The sequence below is a fragment of the Lytechinus pictus genome, chromosome 16 (genome assembly GCF_037042905.1).
Source record: "Lytechinus pictus isolate F3 Inbred chromosome 16, Lp3.0, whole genome shotgun sequence".
In the NCBI taxonomy this organism is placed as follows: domain Eukaryota; kingdom Metazoa; phylum Echinodermata; class Echinoidea; order Temnopleuroida; family Toxopneustidae; genus Lytechinus; species Lytechinus pictus.
Window position 1 is genome coordinate 5,198,383 of NC_087260.1, and position 18,046 is coordinate 5,216,428.

Here is an 18,046-nt window from a genome sequence, read left to right on the forward strand (position 1 = left end):
TCTGTGAACACACTTTGGAACAAACTATGAATACAGTGTTGAACACCATGTGAACGCACTGTGAGACACATTGAAGAACCTTGTTTTCTTTTCAGCATTGTATATCCTGTACCCCATGTGTTCAATTTCTCTTCAATTTCATTTCCCTTCTCTTTCTCCTCTCCTTGCTCCTTACTTTTCACTATCTAGTTTTCTTCTTATTCTCATCCTCCCCTCCCTCTACTCATTCTTTTTCATCTTAATTTTAATCTTCTTCGTCATCTTATATCCCCCTTCCTCCTTTTTTTTCATTCTTTTATGCTAATTCTCATTTTTCTTCTTCTCCTCCTCCTTCTTCTTCTCCTTGTTCTTATTCTCCTTCTTCTCTTCTTCTTCATCTTTTTTTCTTCTTCTCCTCCTCCTCTTCCCATCATCCGTCTCCTCCTCCTTTTCTCTCTTCCTCTTCATCTTCTCCGCTTATTCCATCTTCGCATCCAATCTTTCAACATCTTTTAACTTATTTCAAGTTCGAATTTTGATTATTTGTATATGTCACAAGTGGATATTCAAAATTAACATTTTGTAATTTATTTTCCTCATTTAGTCTAGGGAGCTTACAATAATTTTCAAGGATTTGATTATTTTAGATAAGCTGTGAAATAGAGTTCTTTGCAGCGAGCGATCTGTTGTAAATATGCTTGATAGGTGATCACTGGTGTAGAAATCTATTCTTAATGACCGCTTGCCCGTGGTAGCATAAATTACGCAAATGAATTTGGGGTAAAGGTCACGAGCCACACCCGTCGCATTAGGTCGGGCAAGGCTACGTACATTTTGGTTGGCGATCCGTCATTACGTTTCTTGTGTTGATTCGAAAATGTTCTGTTTCAGTTCCTGCCTGCAAGCTTAAGGAAAGCTGAGATATTTTTTGTTTTGTTTGAAGCCAGTGTTTGGTAATTTCTGTTGTCGAAGATGACATAGCTAAACCTACACTTCAGTTCCAATACATTCTTTTTTTCTTGGAAAACTCACGTGCGGTGAGTTTTCGTTGAGGTTTAAAACTGCTGATAATATGACTTCAAAAGGACAGTCGAAGCATTCACCGATACATACAACGTAGACGTCAGAGGGCGCTGTCTCCGGTGGGACGCTACAGAATCGTCGAGGAGTCGTCGGTGGATCAGGACATTGCACATGCGTGACATCGATATCGTAGGACTGTTGTGTTTTGGCATGCCACATGTACATCGAGCCCATTCTCGAACTTTTTCAGGTTTTCCCCTTGTATGAATGTGTTTGATTGGGTGAGTGTTTGGGTGATTTATTTAGATGTCATTTCAGATCAACTTGGCCAAAAAGAAATTCATTGTTTAATTTGATATTACTTTATTGATAATGGAATTTCACTGATTGTGTGATATCAGAGAATTGAATTCTATTTGAACTAAATGTACCCAAAATAAATTCAAAGTCTTAAAAGTCTATTATTTGGTCTCTTGTCCTAAGATCTCCTTCTCTTATTTACTGGTTCCTTAACAGGGCCGTGACATTTGGGGGTTCTCCACCACAAATGTCACGGTCCTGTTAAGGAACCAGTAAATAAGAGAAGGAAATCTTAGGACAAGAGACCAAATAATAGACTTTTAAGACTTTGAATTTATTTTGAGTACATTTAGTTCAAATAGAATTCAATTCTCTGATATCACACAATCAGTGAAATTCCATTATCAATAATGTAATATCAAATTAAACAATGAATTTCTTTTTGGCCAAGTTGATCTGAAATGACATCTAAATAAATCACCCAAACACTCACCCAATCAAACACATTCATACAAGGGGAAAACCTGAAAAAGTTCGAGAATGGGCTCGATGTACATGTGGCATGCCAAAACACAACAGTCCTACGATATCGATGTCACGCATGTGCAATGTCCTGATTCACCGACGACTCCTCGACGATTCCGTAGCGTCCCACTGGAGACAGCGCCCTCTGACGTCTACGTTGTATGTATCGGTGAATGCTTCGACTGTCCTTTTGAAGTCATATTATCAGCAGTTTTAAACCCCAACGAAAACTCACCGCACGTGAGTTTTCCAAGAAAAAAAGAATGTATTGGAACTGAAGTGTAGGTTTAGCTATGTCATCTTCGACAACAGAAATTACCAAACACTGGCTTCAAACAAACAAAAAATATCTCAGCTTTCCTTTAGCTTGCAGGCAGGAACTGAAACAGAACATTTTCGAATCAACACAAGAAACGTAATGACGGATCGCCAACCAAAATGTACGTAGCCTTGCCCGACCTAATGCGACGGGTGTGGCTCGTGACCTTTACCCCAAATTCATTTGCGTAATTTATGCTACCACGGGCAAGCGGTCATAAAGAATATAGTTCTACACCAGTGATCACCTATCAAGCATATTTACAACAGATCGCTCGCTGCAAAGAACTCTATTTCACAGCTTATCTAAAATCAAATCCTTGAAAATTATTATAAGCTCCCTAGACTAAATGAGGAAAATAAATTACAAAATGTTAATTTTGAATATCCACTTGTGACAGTATATAAGAATTAGAACTACAAATAAAAGCGTGTTGATATATAAGTTGCTCATTTAATTTAATATGCTTTATGCTGAAAAATACTCAATTACACATCCGATCAATTATTCCGTATACATATTTTAAAATCTCACAATCCCCATCACCGTAAGACTAACACATTCAACTTGTTACAGATTACATCTTGTTACACTTTCCCTCAAATAATTATATTGAAAAAAAATTAGTCACATTGGTTGATTTAGTCAGCTGTTATTTGGATAATAACAATATGCATAAAACTAGTGAATGACTGAGAAATATTTCGCGTTTATCACTACTTTCGTGTCAGATGATCAAAATATATTTTTTCCACCTTCGGACATTCAAATGACTGTTTTCTGCTCTCAAGTATACAAGTTTTAAGTATTTCCTTCTTGTTTAAAATCTACAGATCGGCCAATATTTGTGCTGTTTCGTTTTTGTTTTTGTTTTGCTAATCAAACTGGAGTACGTAGTTACATATTTTGCACAAAGTATAGAGAAACAATTTTTTTTAAAGACCTACCGATACAAAGTTTGGAAAATCACATTACATTTTCGACTCATCTTGTGATATAAATCCCTAAAACCAAAATGTAAAATACAATCATGCTATTACCTACAACATGAACATTATAACGATGATTTTATCTGGTTACATGCATAGATACATATTTATATTCATGGAGAATTTTTTAAAAATCTGTGAGCTTACAAATGAGAAGAAGATCGAGTAAAAAAAAATGAAAAAAAAAACAAGCATACAAAGCTGGGGGTTCAGTGAATTATTTTTTAAAAATGTATGCTTAAAATAATAGGCAATGAATAACTCGAAGCACTTTTTACAACCCTCCCCCCAACAAAAACGAAGTTATACATTGCTGATGACTGTTACAATAAGCGCGATATGAGTCTTTGATAACATAATTATGATTATCACATAATATATTCATTATAACCATAATAAAATATTTTTGCATTGCAGTATTATACACAACTTAATTAAACATTTACAGAGAAATGATAACATGGTTACGTGTTTGCTAACGAAATGTGTCATGCATACTATAATACAATATGTACAATGTATAGCAAGTGATTCATGAATCCTATTTAATTTGAAGAGAGAGAGGAAGGTATTTAATCATAGCACTACAGTGTGAAGCATTGGTAATCAGAAGATTGTCTTCAATAAGCCAGATCGTGGTTCCACTCTGCGCATGATCGGAAGATTCTGCGCATGATCAGAGGAAGGTCATTGGTACGAAAGTGACATGCTGGTTTCAAATTTAAATGAGATAAGCACCAACTTTGATGTCTTGATTATTTATATATTCTTTGTATTTTTCATTTACATAAAAAACAATGCGTCCACGAATGGCTGGTATATTTCAGTTTGCCAAATTATTGTACCACATGCTCTAAAATGCACTCGAAGTAGAAATGCAACAAACACCTTAATAGAGTTTCGTTGATATGCTATTCTAGTCACCTGGTCTATTCTATTTCTTCATCCTGCTACATGTATATAAGGCATGCTTACGTAATATCTTGAAATCTGCTTTGAAATCTGCCCATCATAATGAAAAAATGAAAGGTAATTTGACCAAAATTATCCATGAAGTAACTACGAACTGGTCGATCTTGTCGAGTGTACATACTGCCATAAAGTCTTTTTTTAAATCAAAAGAATACATTTCACAATAACAGTTGTGTATTGCTTTTGTTTCTGGATTACGCCTTGTCATGTTCTAATTCACCAATCATGATAAAACTTTGATTCAGTTAATGCCAACCTGAAGATATGAATGCAAGAGAAGAAAGTAGGAAACAGGTTACAAGATTTCATCTTTTTTAGCATTCTCGTATGAAGAAGGATTGCAATTCTGAACACTATGATATTAGCCTTCGTTTGGTTTACACGTGTCTTACGAAATGAAGAAGATTTTCATTAAATGCATTACGGACCACATCGCGTTCTCTCTCTTCTTCTTTATTTGCCTATTACTGTTCCTCTATGCTTTCTTTTCTATCCTCTCTCGTTGGTATCATCAGTTTTTCTTGATGTTTAAAATCCCTCATTCGTTCAACTTTTGATATTTTGTATAGAGTGGATATCAAATTGACTTCCGTCCATCTCCGTTGTCACACATACCATTTTTTTTACCATACATACTGTGTGCGGTAAGTAATAATTTTAAAAAATAACTTAGTCTCACATCGCGCTTTACAATGTTGAGAAATTGAAATATACAAACAAAGGTGAATTAGAAATATCATATAACCAAAAATATACATATATTTTAAGGTCATTGTAAATGGAACTATGTTGAATATTTTTTTTTTCATGAGATAAGTCTTTAATTAGGATCCGAACAATGTGATATTGGAGGTAGAAGGAAGGGAAGCTGGACGAATATTCTACAGACGTTGGCGCAGAGTTTGAAAAGGACCTAGTGTTTTTTGCCTAGAAAGGAGAACATCTTGATCAACTGTGTAGAAGACTGATGTTAGGTCCAAAAGTGTTCAGTATTTAACTCTTAATTGGTCTAAATTGTACTGATATCAACACATTTTGACTTAGAATATACTGGGTAATAGCGATATTGCTTGGAATTACAATTTGACAGAATATTTTCCCTGCTAGGGGTCAATGAGGCAACGAACCCACATGATCCGACCAATACGAAACACAAGACCAAACTGTGCTATTTTTAATCAAAGTTTTTTCGAAGTAAATTTAAATGTTGTCTTCCATTTTTCCTCCTGCAGTTGTTGTGCTATCTTTTCTAAAAAGATCGAGGTAATAATGACATGGTAAGAGAATGACGCCAAAAAAAGATTTAACCAGCAGGCAATTGGTTGCCTACGATCAGGATCAGTTTCACACAATAAATTAAAAGATAATGAACTATTTACTACTTAAATGATTTTATATATCACATACTATGGGTTTTGAACAGGAAGTCAGAGATCACCTGATCCCAGTAGGCAACAGGGCAGCTTGACACGAAGCTTATCAATAATTGATCTAAGGGCTGACTTCTACTATTGATTGCATTACTTATTGTGTATGATCAACTGTAAAAATCATCACCATGATGAAAGGCTAAGCGTTATGTTTCGGGAGGGGGGAAGGCGGGCTAGCATTCAGTTTACAGGAAAATTAGACCCATATCTAATATAGGGGCTTTTATTGAATAAAAGGGCATTCATTAAAACTTAAATCTCGACGGAGGAATGATGGCAAAATCGGACATAAATAGGTTTATATCCATCCTCCCTTTTGGGAAAGCAAATAAAAAACAAACACAGATGAAAGTAACAAATGGAAAGGTCTACAATTTCCTTTTAAATCAATTATCATTTGTTGAGTGTCTTGATTATCTACAAACTAAATTTCTTCTTGTAAAGAAGAAGCTTGCGTCTATCACAGACTACAAGGTTACCAGAAGGAGTAACAAGACAAGGGCTAAAGCAGAAAGGGCGATCTGATTCCACGTATTCCACGATCCTCCTTGCCATGATGATACCATCACGTGACACCTGATCAACTGCGTAGGTTTTACCCGCGACTCGGTAAGTGATGTAGAGTGTGTCTGTCAGTTTGTCAACTCGACATTTTGATTCCACCCACTCATCACAGTGTATGACAACCTTTTCTTCTCCTGATCGTGAGATGACAGTGTATTTGTTCAGACCTGTCTGCACAACGATATCACCTGATGACAAGGCTTGTACCTCACCAAGCACCTTCTTACCCTGCATCGTAATAGTGTTAACAATCTTACCATCATCAGGGTTTATGACGTATATACTAGACTGGTAGGTCTGAGCAGCGAGGATCATTCCATCCCTGTCGACATCAACATACACACTATTACCGCCTTCATTCCTTGATATGCTGATGTCTCTAATCATCTTCCATTGTCTGTCATAGAGAGTGATGTCTTCATCCATGTAGGTCCATGCTCCATCCAACCTGTCACCCTTCGAATCCCATTTCCGCTTCCCACATACTATTACGTTACTGTCTATGGGGGCACATGACGTAAAGTGCATGTTACTGACTCCATCAATGACTTTCTGTGTGTGTTCAGTGCTGATGCATGTAATATACATGTCATTCTTTCCGTCTTCCACACATATCTCATCATCACTGATCAAACCATACACCCACGGTTTATCAACAAACGATGGAATGTGTATTGACTTGACAAGTTCCCATTTACCGATATACCAATCGATTCTACAATAGTATTCTCCTCCTACTTCCCCCTCTACAAACTTAACTTTATCAACTTTATTCTGCACTCGGTCAAGACAGACACTAACATCTTGATGAACGTTCAAACTTAAGTTTTCATCAATAGAAGCAAGTACTTGAGGAGCTTCATTCACCAATGTTTCATCATGTTGGTTTATACGTGTGATGGTTGATTCAATATTCTTCATAATGTTAAGCGCATGCTGATTCTTATTAGTAAGATCGTTAATCTTCTTAGTAACTACGTCGCTGATTGTCTTTGTATCTGCTAAAAGTTTTGTTTCTCTCTCTTTGATGGTAGTTTGTTCCTTTTCGATATCGATGTTGCAATCCTTGATGCGTTTTTCTCTCTTCTCGTTTATTTTCCGGATTTCTTCATCCGCCTCCTCGTTAATCACCCTAATCAAGTTTACTTCCCTTTCTTTCACATCCTTTAACTTGTCTTTGAATGTCTCTTGTAGTTTATCGTTGACTGTCTGAAGATGCTTCCTTGAAGAAGAAGAAACGGCATTTATTTTAGATTCGACCTTCTGAAGTAGTAATTTCGTTTCCTCTATCAAGGGCTGTTTCTCCTCCAGATTTCCCCGCCTTTCAAAGATGACATCCTCGATGTCGTCTAGCTCGCATGGTTTCTGGTGAGCTTTGGTCCCACATTTATGACAGATAGGAATTTTGTGTTGTTTACAATAAAATGTGATTGGCTCACCATGCTTGTCACATGACCATGTCATGTCATGACCTTTTCTTGTATGAAGCTTCGCATTTCCTTTCTCCTTTGTTAGGAACTTAGACGCCATGGCGAGGACAGAGAATGTCGCCTTGACCAGACCTTTAGAAAACAAGAAAACATAAGCAAGTTAACTTTTAATATTCAACGCCAGAAAGAAGCTTTGGACCAATATGGATAATGAAACATGGGGATAATGTTTGCACAATTTATAGCATATTTGCCATCAGGAGTATTGATTAAAGTATTTTATTCTATCGTGAATCATTTACTAGAAGATTATGTTTATTTTTTTTGTACAAGTATATAGTCCAGTAGAAACCTTCTCTACCTGGAAAATTTGTTTTTTTGTTGATTTGAGTTCCAAATGGGATTTGACGTAAATTTAGCTTGATTGACACACTGGCATCCTTTGACATTTTTTTATTAGCATAATCATGTAATTATACATGTAATATGTTGTTATTCTTACTGAAAACAAAAAATTCCCTTTTTTAAGGGTTCCTGTAATGAGGAATTCATTCATGACCATTTTTATTTTCAAGAAAAGAAGACATTGTAATTAAAGCAATTAGCAAAATGAGCTTTTCAGCAGAAGTAATATTATAAACCCTTTGGTAAATGAACATGACTGAGAACACCAAAACAGCTCTTCTATGGGTTTCTACGAAGAGGAATTAAGTTATGACAATGATTTCCTTTTTTATGCAGTCACATTTACGCAATTAGCATAATTAGCATAACATACATGTGCAATATATATTTTATTTGTCATTTTATATCCACAAAACCTGAAAACATGAATAATACAGCTATTCAGATTCAGATTTTTATTTCCTGCAGAAATAATATAAATATTGATACAAATCATTTTCATACATTGTAACAAATATTTGCGATACTAATCATTATCATTATAATCATAGTCAGAAACATTCATGATAATTAACATATAAAGATAGATACAAAATGTGGTGCATTTCGTAGACAAATTATAAAATATAATTCAAATAGAAAAAAAAGGTATCTGTGGAAATAGGAGATTCACTCAAAATCAAAGCTTGTATAATGTGAACCTCCCTCAAAGAAGAGAAAAGAGGAGAGAGAGAAAGAAAGAGGGGGGAGAGACGCAATGGTTGCTATTTGCCTACGGAGACTTACTGAATAGATTAAAAAGAACAAGATAACACACAGAACAAGACAAAACTAATAAAGAGTAAAATACCACGAAGAAAAAAAAAACAAGAACAGGACGACAAAAGGAGAAGTAAACTTAAATAGAAACAGGACGAATTGCGACCGAAATTAGAGAATAAAACAAGATTAAAAAGACTAATAAAAATAACTAGATATCTGAGAGGGGGTGGTAACGAGCGGGAATTAGTAATGAAGACCTCGGTAGGATTTAAGTAAGAAGTTTTTCAGTTTTCTTTTAAAATAATGTATGGAAGGGCTGTTTTTTATGTTATTGTCGAGGGCGTTCCAAAAACTAGGGCCATCGAACATAAATGTACTCTTTGCCAATAAAGTTCTAAAACGGGGTAAATGAAATTCGTTAGATTGCCTCGTAGGGTAATAATGAAAAGACCGATTAAGAGGAAACATAGAATCAAATACACGTGGAAGGATATTTTTGTTAAATTTAAACATAAATTGCCCTAAATGAAATAAGTATAGGTCGCTTATCTTCAGCAATTTGCTGTCAAAAAATAGTGGGTCAGTGTGTGAACGAAAAGCTGAATTATGAATAATACGAAAGGACTTCTTTTGCAGTAATAACAGTCTATCTAAAATGGTTTGGTGTGTGCTGCCCCAGGCAAGTATCCCACAATTCAAGTAAGGTAGGATCAAAGAAGAAAATAGCATTAACAGTGATGACGACGAAAAATGATATTTCAATTTATTGATAATGCCAATATTTCGCGAAATAATCTTACAAGTACAATCTATGTGGTATTTCCAGGAAAGCCTATTATCAACGGTAACACCGAGAAATTTTATGAATGTGACACTTTCTAAATTAGTGTCATCTAAAACAATGTCCATCGGAAGTGTATCAATGGAATTGCTAAATAGCATATAGTTTTAAGTAGATTAAGAGACAATTTGTTGGATCTTATCCATTCTGTGACTTTTAAAAGTTCATTATTAATAGTATTTACTAAGGTATATGGATTTTTATGGGAAAAAATATATTGGAATCGTCTGCAAAGAGTATAAACGAAAGGACATCAGATGATTTACAAAAGTCATTAATATAGATGATAAATAATAACGGGCTTAACAAACTGCCTTGCGGGACTCCAAAACAGATTGCATGTTGGATGCATGACCATTCAAAGATACAAATTGACGTCTATCAGACAAGTAACTTCTGAACCACTCCAAGGCCTTCCCGCGCACCCCATAATGAGAAAGTTTATGTAATAAAATATCATGGTTAATGGTGTCGAAGGCCTTGGGGAAGTCCAGAAAAATGCCGACTAGATGTGAGCAATTATCAAAAGCGTGGGCCACTTTATCAACGAAATTCAATAATGCATGTTCTGTGTTATGTTTTTCTCTAAATCCAAACTGAAAGTTAGAAAAAATATTGTGAGATTTTAAAAAATCAATTGTTTTGCTATAAACCACTTTTTCTAAAATTTTGGACAAGGACGATAATAAAGAAATTGGGCGATAGTTACTGATACTTAACTTGTCACCCTTTTTGTACAATGGAATGACTTTGGCAATTTTCATGTGATCAGGGACTTGACCAGAGGTTAGAGAAAGGTTAAAAATATATGTCAAAGGATCAACAATTTCAGATATTATACCTTTTAAAATGAAGTTATTGACATCATCATAACCAGGACTTTTTTTATTATTCAAATTAGATACAATATCAGTAATATCTTTTTTGACTACGGGAGTGAAAAATATTGAACTAGAATTAGGTGTACCTAGATAATCATAAAAATGTTTTGTTGAAGGGGGATGTCTCTAGCTAGGTTAATTCCTATAGATGAAAAATAATCATTAAAAACATTAGCTATATTTTCAGGATCTCCAATGATATCACCGTTAGACCTAATTCTAAAGTTTAATATGACACAAAATTAATTTATGATAATGGCTTTCCATTTTAAGCAATTTTCTGTCGTAATCTGCATAATTAGTATAATTAATTAACATAAGTATGTTATAAACAAGGATTTCTGTGTTATATCATAATCATGTAGAAAGCATAAAACATGAAAAATGCAGCTCTTCTAGGTTTTTCTCTGACGAGGAATTCATTGACATTAACCTTCCTTTTTAATCAATGTATTACTCATAATCACCATAATTACCATATAAAACGCTAATTAGCACAAGTGTGCAATATCAAGATTTCTTTGCAATTTTGTAAACTAGAAAGCCTAAAAACATAAATAATACAGATCTTCTATGGTTTTCTATTACGAGGAATTCATTTTTGACAATGATTTTCCTTTTTATGCAGTGACATTTATGTAAATAGCATAATTTACCAATTAACATTCATGTGCTTTATATATATATATTTCTTACATTCTGTCACAGTGGATTAAGAATTGCATTTACTTGTGTGTATCTGTATAAATAATACAGATCAAGAGAGAGGTAAAATAGAGAATGTAAGAACGTGCCTTTTGTGCCATTGGTGGTGAATTGTGGTGAATGATAGAGAAAGATGATTAAATGAGAATAGTGATGAGATTAGTGATGACATTGAGAATTAATTTTCTAATGTGAAAGAGGTCCTAATAGGCCAGAGGTCATTGAAATGTCTGTGAGTAGATTTGCTAAAAGAGTTTTAATTTCTTAGTGTGAAAGGGTCTAGTCTATAGAATCTTTAATGCAAGAGTTTATTGAGCTGCATGCCTTATATTATTCAGCCCAGGATAGGCTTTTGTGTTGTGTTTGGACATGTTCCTTGTACTGAACATGTAGAAAAGTACACTTGGGGCAGACACACCCAGCCAGTTAGAGGAGGACATGCCAAGCCTGGGCATGGATCCTCAGGAGATTTTGTTTATTTAATTTCATCAATAATTTCTTGTTTAGTCTTCTAATTCTCCAAGTTTGAGAACAGGAGAAGAACCTGTTTTGACAGGGTATTTTATCGATTCTGTATCCACGTAGTTAATCCAGCACCACCGGTGAGTTGACTTATGAGCTTTTGTATGTTTAGAAAGTAAAAGAAATAATCTATGTGAAAGAAACAATACTGACTTATGATAAAGGATACTTTATTATAGTAAATGGATGTTTCTTTATGGCCTACTTATAAAGTATGTGAGTAAACCCTATAATAGAATTGTTTGATTTTTATCCTTTTGTTTGAACTTTTATAAAACTCATATATGTCAGCATTTCAAGACGGATTGCATATTTATAGGGGAGTCATTGGACTTTAAATGGAATATGGAAGGATGTCATAGATTCTGAATTATTTAGTAATTACTTAGTATGATGCTTTAGTGCTTTAATTATGAATTACTATTCATAGAATCTGAACCATATAGTAGAGAGGGTTTTTTTGGCCGTTATTTGATTTTAGATGGCACGTAGTCAGGGGCAGGATGCACCCCCTTCCCTTCCTTAACTTCGACGTACATGACTTGGACGCCGATGGAGTGCTGTTTAGCGAGGTGGGCGACAACAGGACTCAGACTTTGTCGATTTAAAGCATTGATTCTTCTTCGAAGTATGAACTACTCATCAAAGACTGGTGACGTATGGAATTGAGACAATGAGCGTGATTGGATTTTGAGAACAATTATAGGCGCATATTTTTTGTTAAGTATCGTAGAGCGAGTGCGTCTTACTTAAGCAGATAAGGAAATGGTTCAGAATGATGTGTTTAAAGTTATTTGGATAATAAGTAAATGTGTTAGTATTGGATAAGGAGTAGATTTAGAGAGGTCATGATCAGGTCAAACCAGGATCTGTTTTGTGCAGAACCTTAGCGGCAGTTATATGGTTTAATATGCAGTGGGGGAATTGTTGGAAGAATATTGTTATTTGGAGAGAGATAAAGCATAGTATGCTTTAAAACTAAAGAATATGATTGAAAGGCATGGCTGATGTGAGTATTGTGTTTATTTGGTTGTTCCCATGTGACACATTCATATACATACAATATATGTAAATATATATACACACACATATCTTAAAAACGTGTACAAAAACATAAAATTGACCATCTGATTGTGATGTTTTGCATGACAAGCCCCCCCCCCCCCCGGTCCGGCCAACACTTTCAAAACCGTTGCGCGCCCCATGTTAGGTCTATCAATTCCTGTTCTGAATTTTTTTTCTTTATTCACTTCATATCTTTAATACTTGATATACTACATATATCTATACTACTATATATATATCATGTATATATACTATATTTTAATACTTAATAGGATTGACCTGGGAAATTAAAATGTAAATTTCTTTGAATGTTCCACCCCCCCCCCCCTCCGTATACTTGCTCATTACGTTGCCATATTACTAAATAATCTGATAAAATTCTACTTCTTCTCCTTCTTAAGAAGAAAGAAACAACTTGTTTCTTACTTCTTCCAGAATAAGTGCTGCTTTAAAGTGATTAAGATACTTACCGTTGAACTCCTACATGTAGATCTAAAGACAATTGAAGGAAGCTACAGGTTGTGTTTCTTGCGTTAAAGCCAAACGGGTGTGTCCTGTGCACTACTTCACAAACGCCACGGTGCAATGCACTGACTGCGTGATACGATTATGGATGACTGGTAAAGGAGACTGCTTTTTGTATTCATGATAAATCTATTCACTAAAAAATGTTTTTCTTATGCAAAATTTTGATAATATGGACTTTGTACTTTTGGCTGTAAATTATTTAGAACGTTGATTTTAATGTTTGTCTCTCAACATGATATAAAAAAGAGGAGTGGGGTAAAGAGACTGAGAGAACAAAGGTAAATAGAATCTAACCCGTCAGATGCAAAAAAATAGTAATAGCTTGCAAGAAATTGCTTCAAGCACAAGCAGTTACTAGCCAAGCAAAAGATCATGCCTTAGCAATTATTTCGTATACATAACCCTTTGCTTGTGCTTGAACCCTTTCTTGCCTTCAGACAGTAATTGCTAGGGGTTTCAACAAAAGTGACGTCACGCCGCGTTGCTACGAACACGACTCACGGAACAAAAGCGGGACTCGAATGAAAAGGTATATGGCAGTGCAAATCAACTCAACGAATTGTTGAGTTTGAGGAAGTTCTTGTGGTGTGTTCTCAAGGTAGTTCAGAGGAAAGGTGTTGTTCCGGGTTCCTGGTGTAAGGCTGATGGTCTTTATATTCCAAAAGAGGAGAACTCCACTATCGTATCTTTCCTTTTATTCAACTCCACGACTTCAATTCTTTTACAGTATGAAGAAGATTTCCTCTTTCAAAAAAGAAAAGCTTCTTTTTTTTTGGGGGGGGGGGGGGTGGACACTTAATTACTATTTTGGCGATTTACAGAGAACCTTACCTGGCGACCTATTGGTGGTTTGGGGGTAGACGATCACATATGGTGATGTCTATGATGCAAGTATATGGAATTGTTAAAGACATTTCCAGCTTTAGATTTGTCTTTGATATTTCTCTCAACCCTTTTGTCTTTGTCTTTTTGAAATGCAGCTAAATCAAGAAGTCAAGAGCAAGCTTCTGTGAGGTCTGCATATCAAACACTGAAGCAGGTCATTGATCAACGACTCGCTGCTAACGCCTACTCAGAAGTGGACCTCTCCAAGCTATTCCATGGTCTCTTTCTCATGAAGTAACGTTACGTTTTACTTTCCATACTTCGTCTCTCATATTTCATCCTGACCTGTATTCCGAAGTCCAGGGCCCCGTGTTACAAAGAGTTACGATTGATCCAATCAATCATAACTCAAGGGAAAGCCATCAGTGTCATAAAATTTTCTACAGGACGTGTGCACAATGTCCTTTGCAAACAAAGAGAAGCACAGTGAATTTTCAAGACAACGATGAATGCCCATGGACATGTATATACATCATACCTAGAAAATATTTTGAACAAACATGCATAATAGATGTTGACATTGCTGGCCGTCCATAGTCGCGATCGATCGGATCAATCGCAACTCTTTGTAAGACGGGGCCCAGCTTAACTTACACCATTAGTTCAAATCTGTGCTAAGATAATGAGAAGTTAAAAATGTCAAAATGTTGTGTACACTTCATCTTTTGTTTATTGCTGATAATTTCAACCAATGTCAGGCCTGTCAACTACTCATTTTTCCCAAGAGTTGCCCGTTTTTAACCCTAAGAAGACTGGGTGGCTGATTCAGCCCCCCCCCCCGACATTTTTCTTGATAAATCCGCCGCACTAAATCTGTTGACCGCGTCACTCGCTGACTTCTTACTTTCAAGTCTCGCGCAACTTTTGAGACCAAAATTGTGACCCTTGGGTACGCGGTTCCGCAGCATTTCGCAGCATTTCGTAAGTGCATGCAGACCCAAAATTGCTCAAAAACATGAATTTGTTTACAAATCCAATGCAAATAGTGTCTTTATCCGAAATTCATAAAATGTATAATTATTTTTCCTTTTACTGCTTAAAATCACTCAATTGTATCTTTTTATGGTCAAAATAAAGTTTCTGACACATTCCATTGAAAAAAAAGAAATTTAGAATATAATAAAATACAAAAACAAATTAATGTGATGTTGACATTTAAAAAAAATTGATCAGATGCCTATAAAGAGTATGTGAAACAAAAATTTGCATTTTAGGGGCGCTATTTTGTTAACTAGAGCAAACTTATGATTTTACGCATAAATTAGTATAATTAATGAGCAAGGATATTTTTCGCCCAAATTTGATATTATAGTTTTGTAAATAATTCCATGGGGAACGCGCGTGCCAATTTACGTCGCGATCGCACGATCGAACGTCGAGATCATAAGGGGGCTGAATCAGCCCCCCTCCCCCTCTCAGTCTCTTAGGCGTCGAAATAGCCCAGTCTATTTGGGGTTAAGAAGTTTTAGCAACCAAAAAGAGGAGAAATCTGTTTTTCCATTTATTTGATATAAAAAATAAATCAGCCCATATATGTATTTGTGTGGTGGAGTATGGATGTGTGTGTAAAGGTGTAAGAGTAATATAGTTTTTTAGTGCTAGTTCTTGAAATTCCTCAATTGTTAAAATATAAGAATCCTTAACATGCCTTAGTTTAAAAAAGGGAAGGAGACACACCTGACATCCAGCAGAAAAAAATTGTGCCGTGCGATTTGGACTCCTTTTTTTTCGTTTTCAAATGTTGGCAGGTCTGCAATATTCTTAGATAGTTGTGTCACATTTGACTACCCATAGTTAAAGAAAAACCTTAGACTAGAGTTGAGATTGGATGGCCCATATTCTGAAGTCGGGTTTAACTTAAAATCAGGTTTAAAGTTGTAGTTTAAGTATGGACAGCCAATAGTTACATACTCAGTAACAGTAGAGATATCAAACTTCAGCTCATTCGGCTCTCAAATCATTCATAATTGTGTAGGAAGTATAAATAGATGATTGTCTTCACCATCGATGAATCAGAAGAGAGCACAGATACATAAGAAACATACAACTTAATAAAAAAAATTGATACTTTTGGCTTCCCATACTTAAACCACAACTTTAAACCTGAGTTTAAGTTAAACCCGACTTCAGAAAGCAGGCCGATGAGTTCAGAATACGGGTCTCTGGATATAATCTCATGAGCGGTTTCCATCTACCTTCAGAAACAGCGCCCTCTTCCATCAGGCTGCACAGGGCCTTATTTCATGAAACCTGTTTTCCACATCTGGGCACATCCAATATAGATATGCGATAGATTCCAATCACTCTTGAATTTGTTGACAAAACCAAGTACCAGTGTGTCATACGATAGATGACAGCATTTGATTACACAGCCCCAACAAGCATGTTTATATTTATGATCGCAAATCCCAAATGTGCGTCTTGTGGCTTCTGAAAAGTGACATTTTTGTCTTTAATATATGCTCATTCTTACAGTACAACTTTACCAAATTTTGTAATCACCAAATAGTAAGCCAATCATAACGAGAACAGCAAAATGCCTGTGAAATAACTTTTCCTAAAATATGGGTAGTTGAAAAGTTTGGATATTTGGAAAAGGTGCAAAGTCACTTTTTGCGTTTTGTGTTTGGTTTAAAAAAGGTGTAACTATAATATAAAGTCATTAAGAAATTCTTGTAAATTATAAACTATGTCTTGTCTGATTAGTTAATTTTTGTCTATTTTATTAGAAATGGTGAAAAGTAGTTAAGTTGAAAAACGTTTCGGTAACAACTGTTGACATCATCAGGCAATGTGGAGCATTGTCGCCCAGCGAATTAGTCTTCGGACTTTGAAACAGAGGGTCGTGGGTTCGAATCCCAGCCATGGCGTAACTTCCTTCATCAAGAAATTTATCCAAATGGTGCTGCACTCGACCCAGGTGAGGTGAATGGGTACCCGGTATGATTTATTCCTTGAACGCTTTAGTGCCTATCAATATGGCGGCTTAGCTACAGCCGGGGTAATAATATGATACCAAGTATCAAAGCGCAGTTGAGTATATGCACATAGTAACTGCTCTATATAAATGGACATATTATTATTATTATTAAACACCGGGTACGTCTTGTCAAGCGACTTGCAGCCAAGTCAGTAGACTGTAGCGTCAGTTGGTTGCCCGGGCCGGGAAGTTCATCACCTGTGAGATTTTTCAATTTTCACCATTTCAAGTAAAAGATTCAAGACTGTCTCGTGTTTTAAGATTGCTGGATGAATCATAATATCTGTTGAGTCATGTCTTGTATTATTTGTAAAGGTTGAATATATTATAGGACGTTGTTATGAAGAAAAAGGGTTTACTGTTAGGTCCATTATTCATGCATATTGTTGGTTTTATATTTTACTAATGAAGAGTAAACCAGTCTTTATTTTCCTAGTATTTCCCAGATTATTGTGCATGACCTGTAAACTGAAAAAAATAGTGTAAGATATATATTTATTAACTTTTGTATCATTCTCTTATGACTAGGTTATTAGAAGATGGTAACAAAAGTTCATACAATTAAGTTTACACAACGGAATACAATTGACATCTTAGGACAATTTAAATTTATCTTGTTATATTTCATACCCTAATACATAGTTTAAAATATGATTAGTAAATAACCAAGACCTAAAAAAATTACCTCATTATATCATGAATATTGTCATACCCTAATACTGTTCTGTTTCACAAAGAGATAGAGTTCCATTTAATTCATAAAGTATGAACTTTATATGAAGTGCTACATTAAAATTGATGATTATTATCATTATTATGATTATGATTATCATTACTATTACTATTAATTATTATTATTATCATTATTATCATTATTGTTATTATTATTATTATCATCGTTATTAGTGCTTTGTACCAGGGGAAAGATGTACCATATAAGG

General features: G+C 35.2%; 1 protein-coding gene across 1 annotated transcript; it reads right to left on the minus strand.

Moving 5' to 3' along the window:
- Positions 1–2,579: 2,579 nt before the first annotated feature.
- On the minus strand, positions 2,580–13,505 carry LOC129279144 (uncharacterized). Its single transcript, XM_064111405.1, has 2 exons — positions 13,183–13,505; positions 2,580–7,663 (listed from the first exon to the last, which is right to left on the minus strand). The coding sequence occupies exon 2, from the start codon at positions 7,629–7,631 to the stop codon at positions 5,955–5,957; it is 1,677 nt and encodes a 558-aa protein (XP_063967475.1). The 5' UTR covers positions 7,632–7,663; positions 13,183–13,505; the 3' UTR covers positions 2,580–5,954.
- Positions 13,506–18,046: the final 4,541 nt, after the last annotated feature.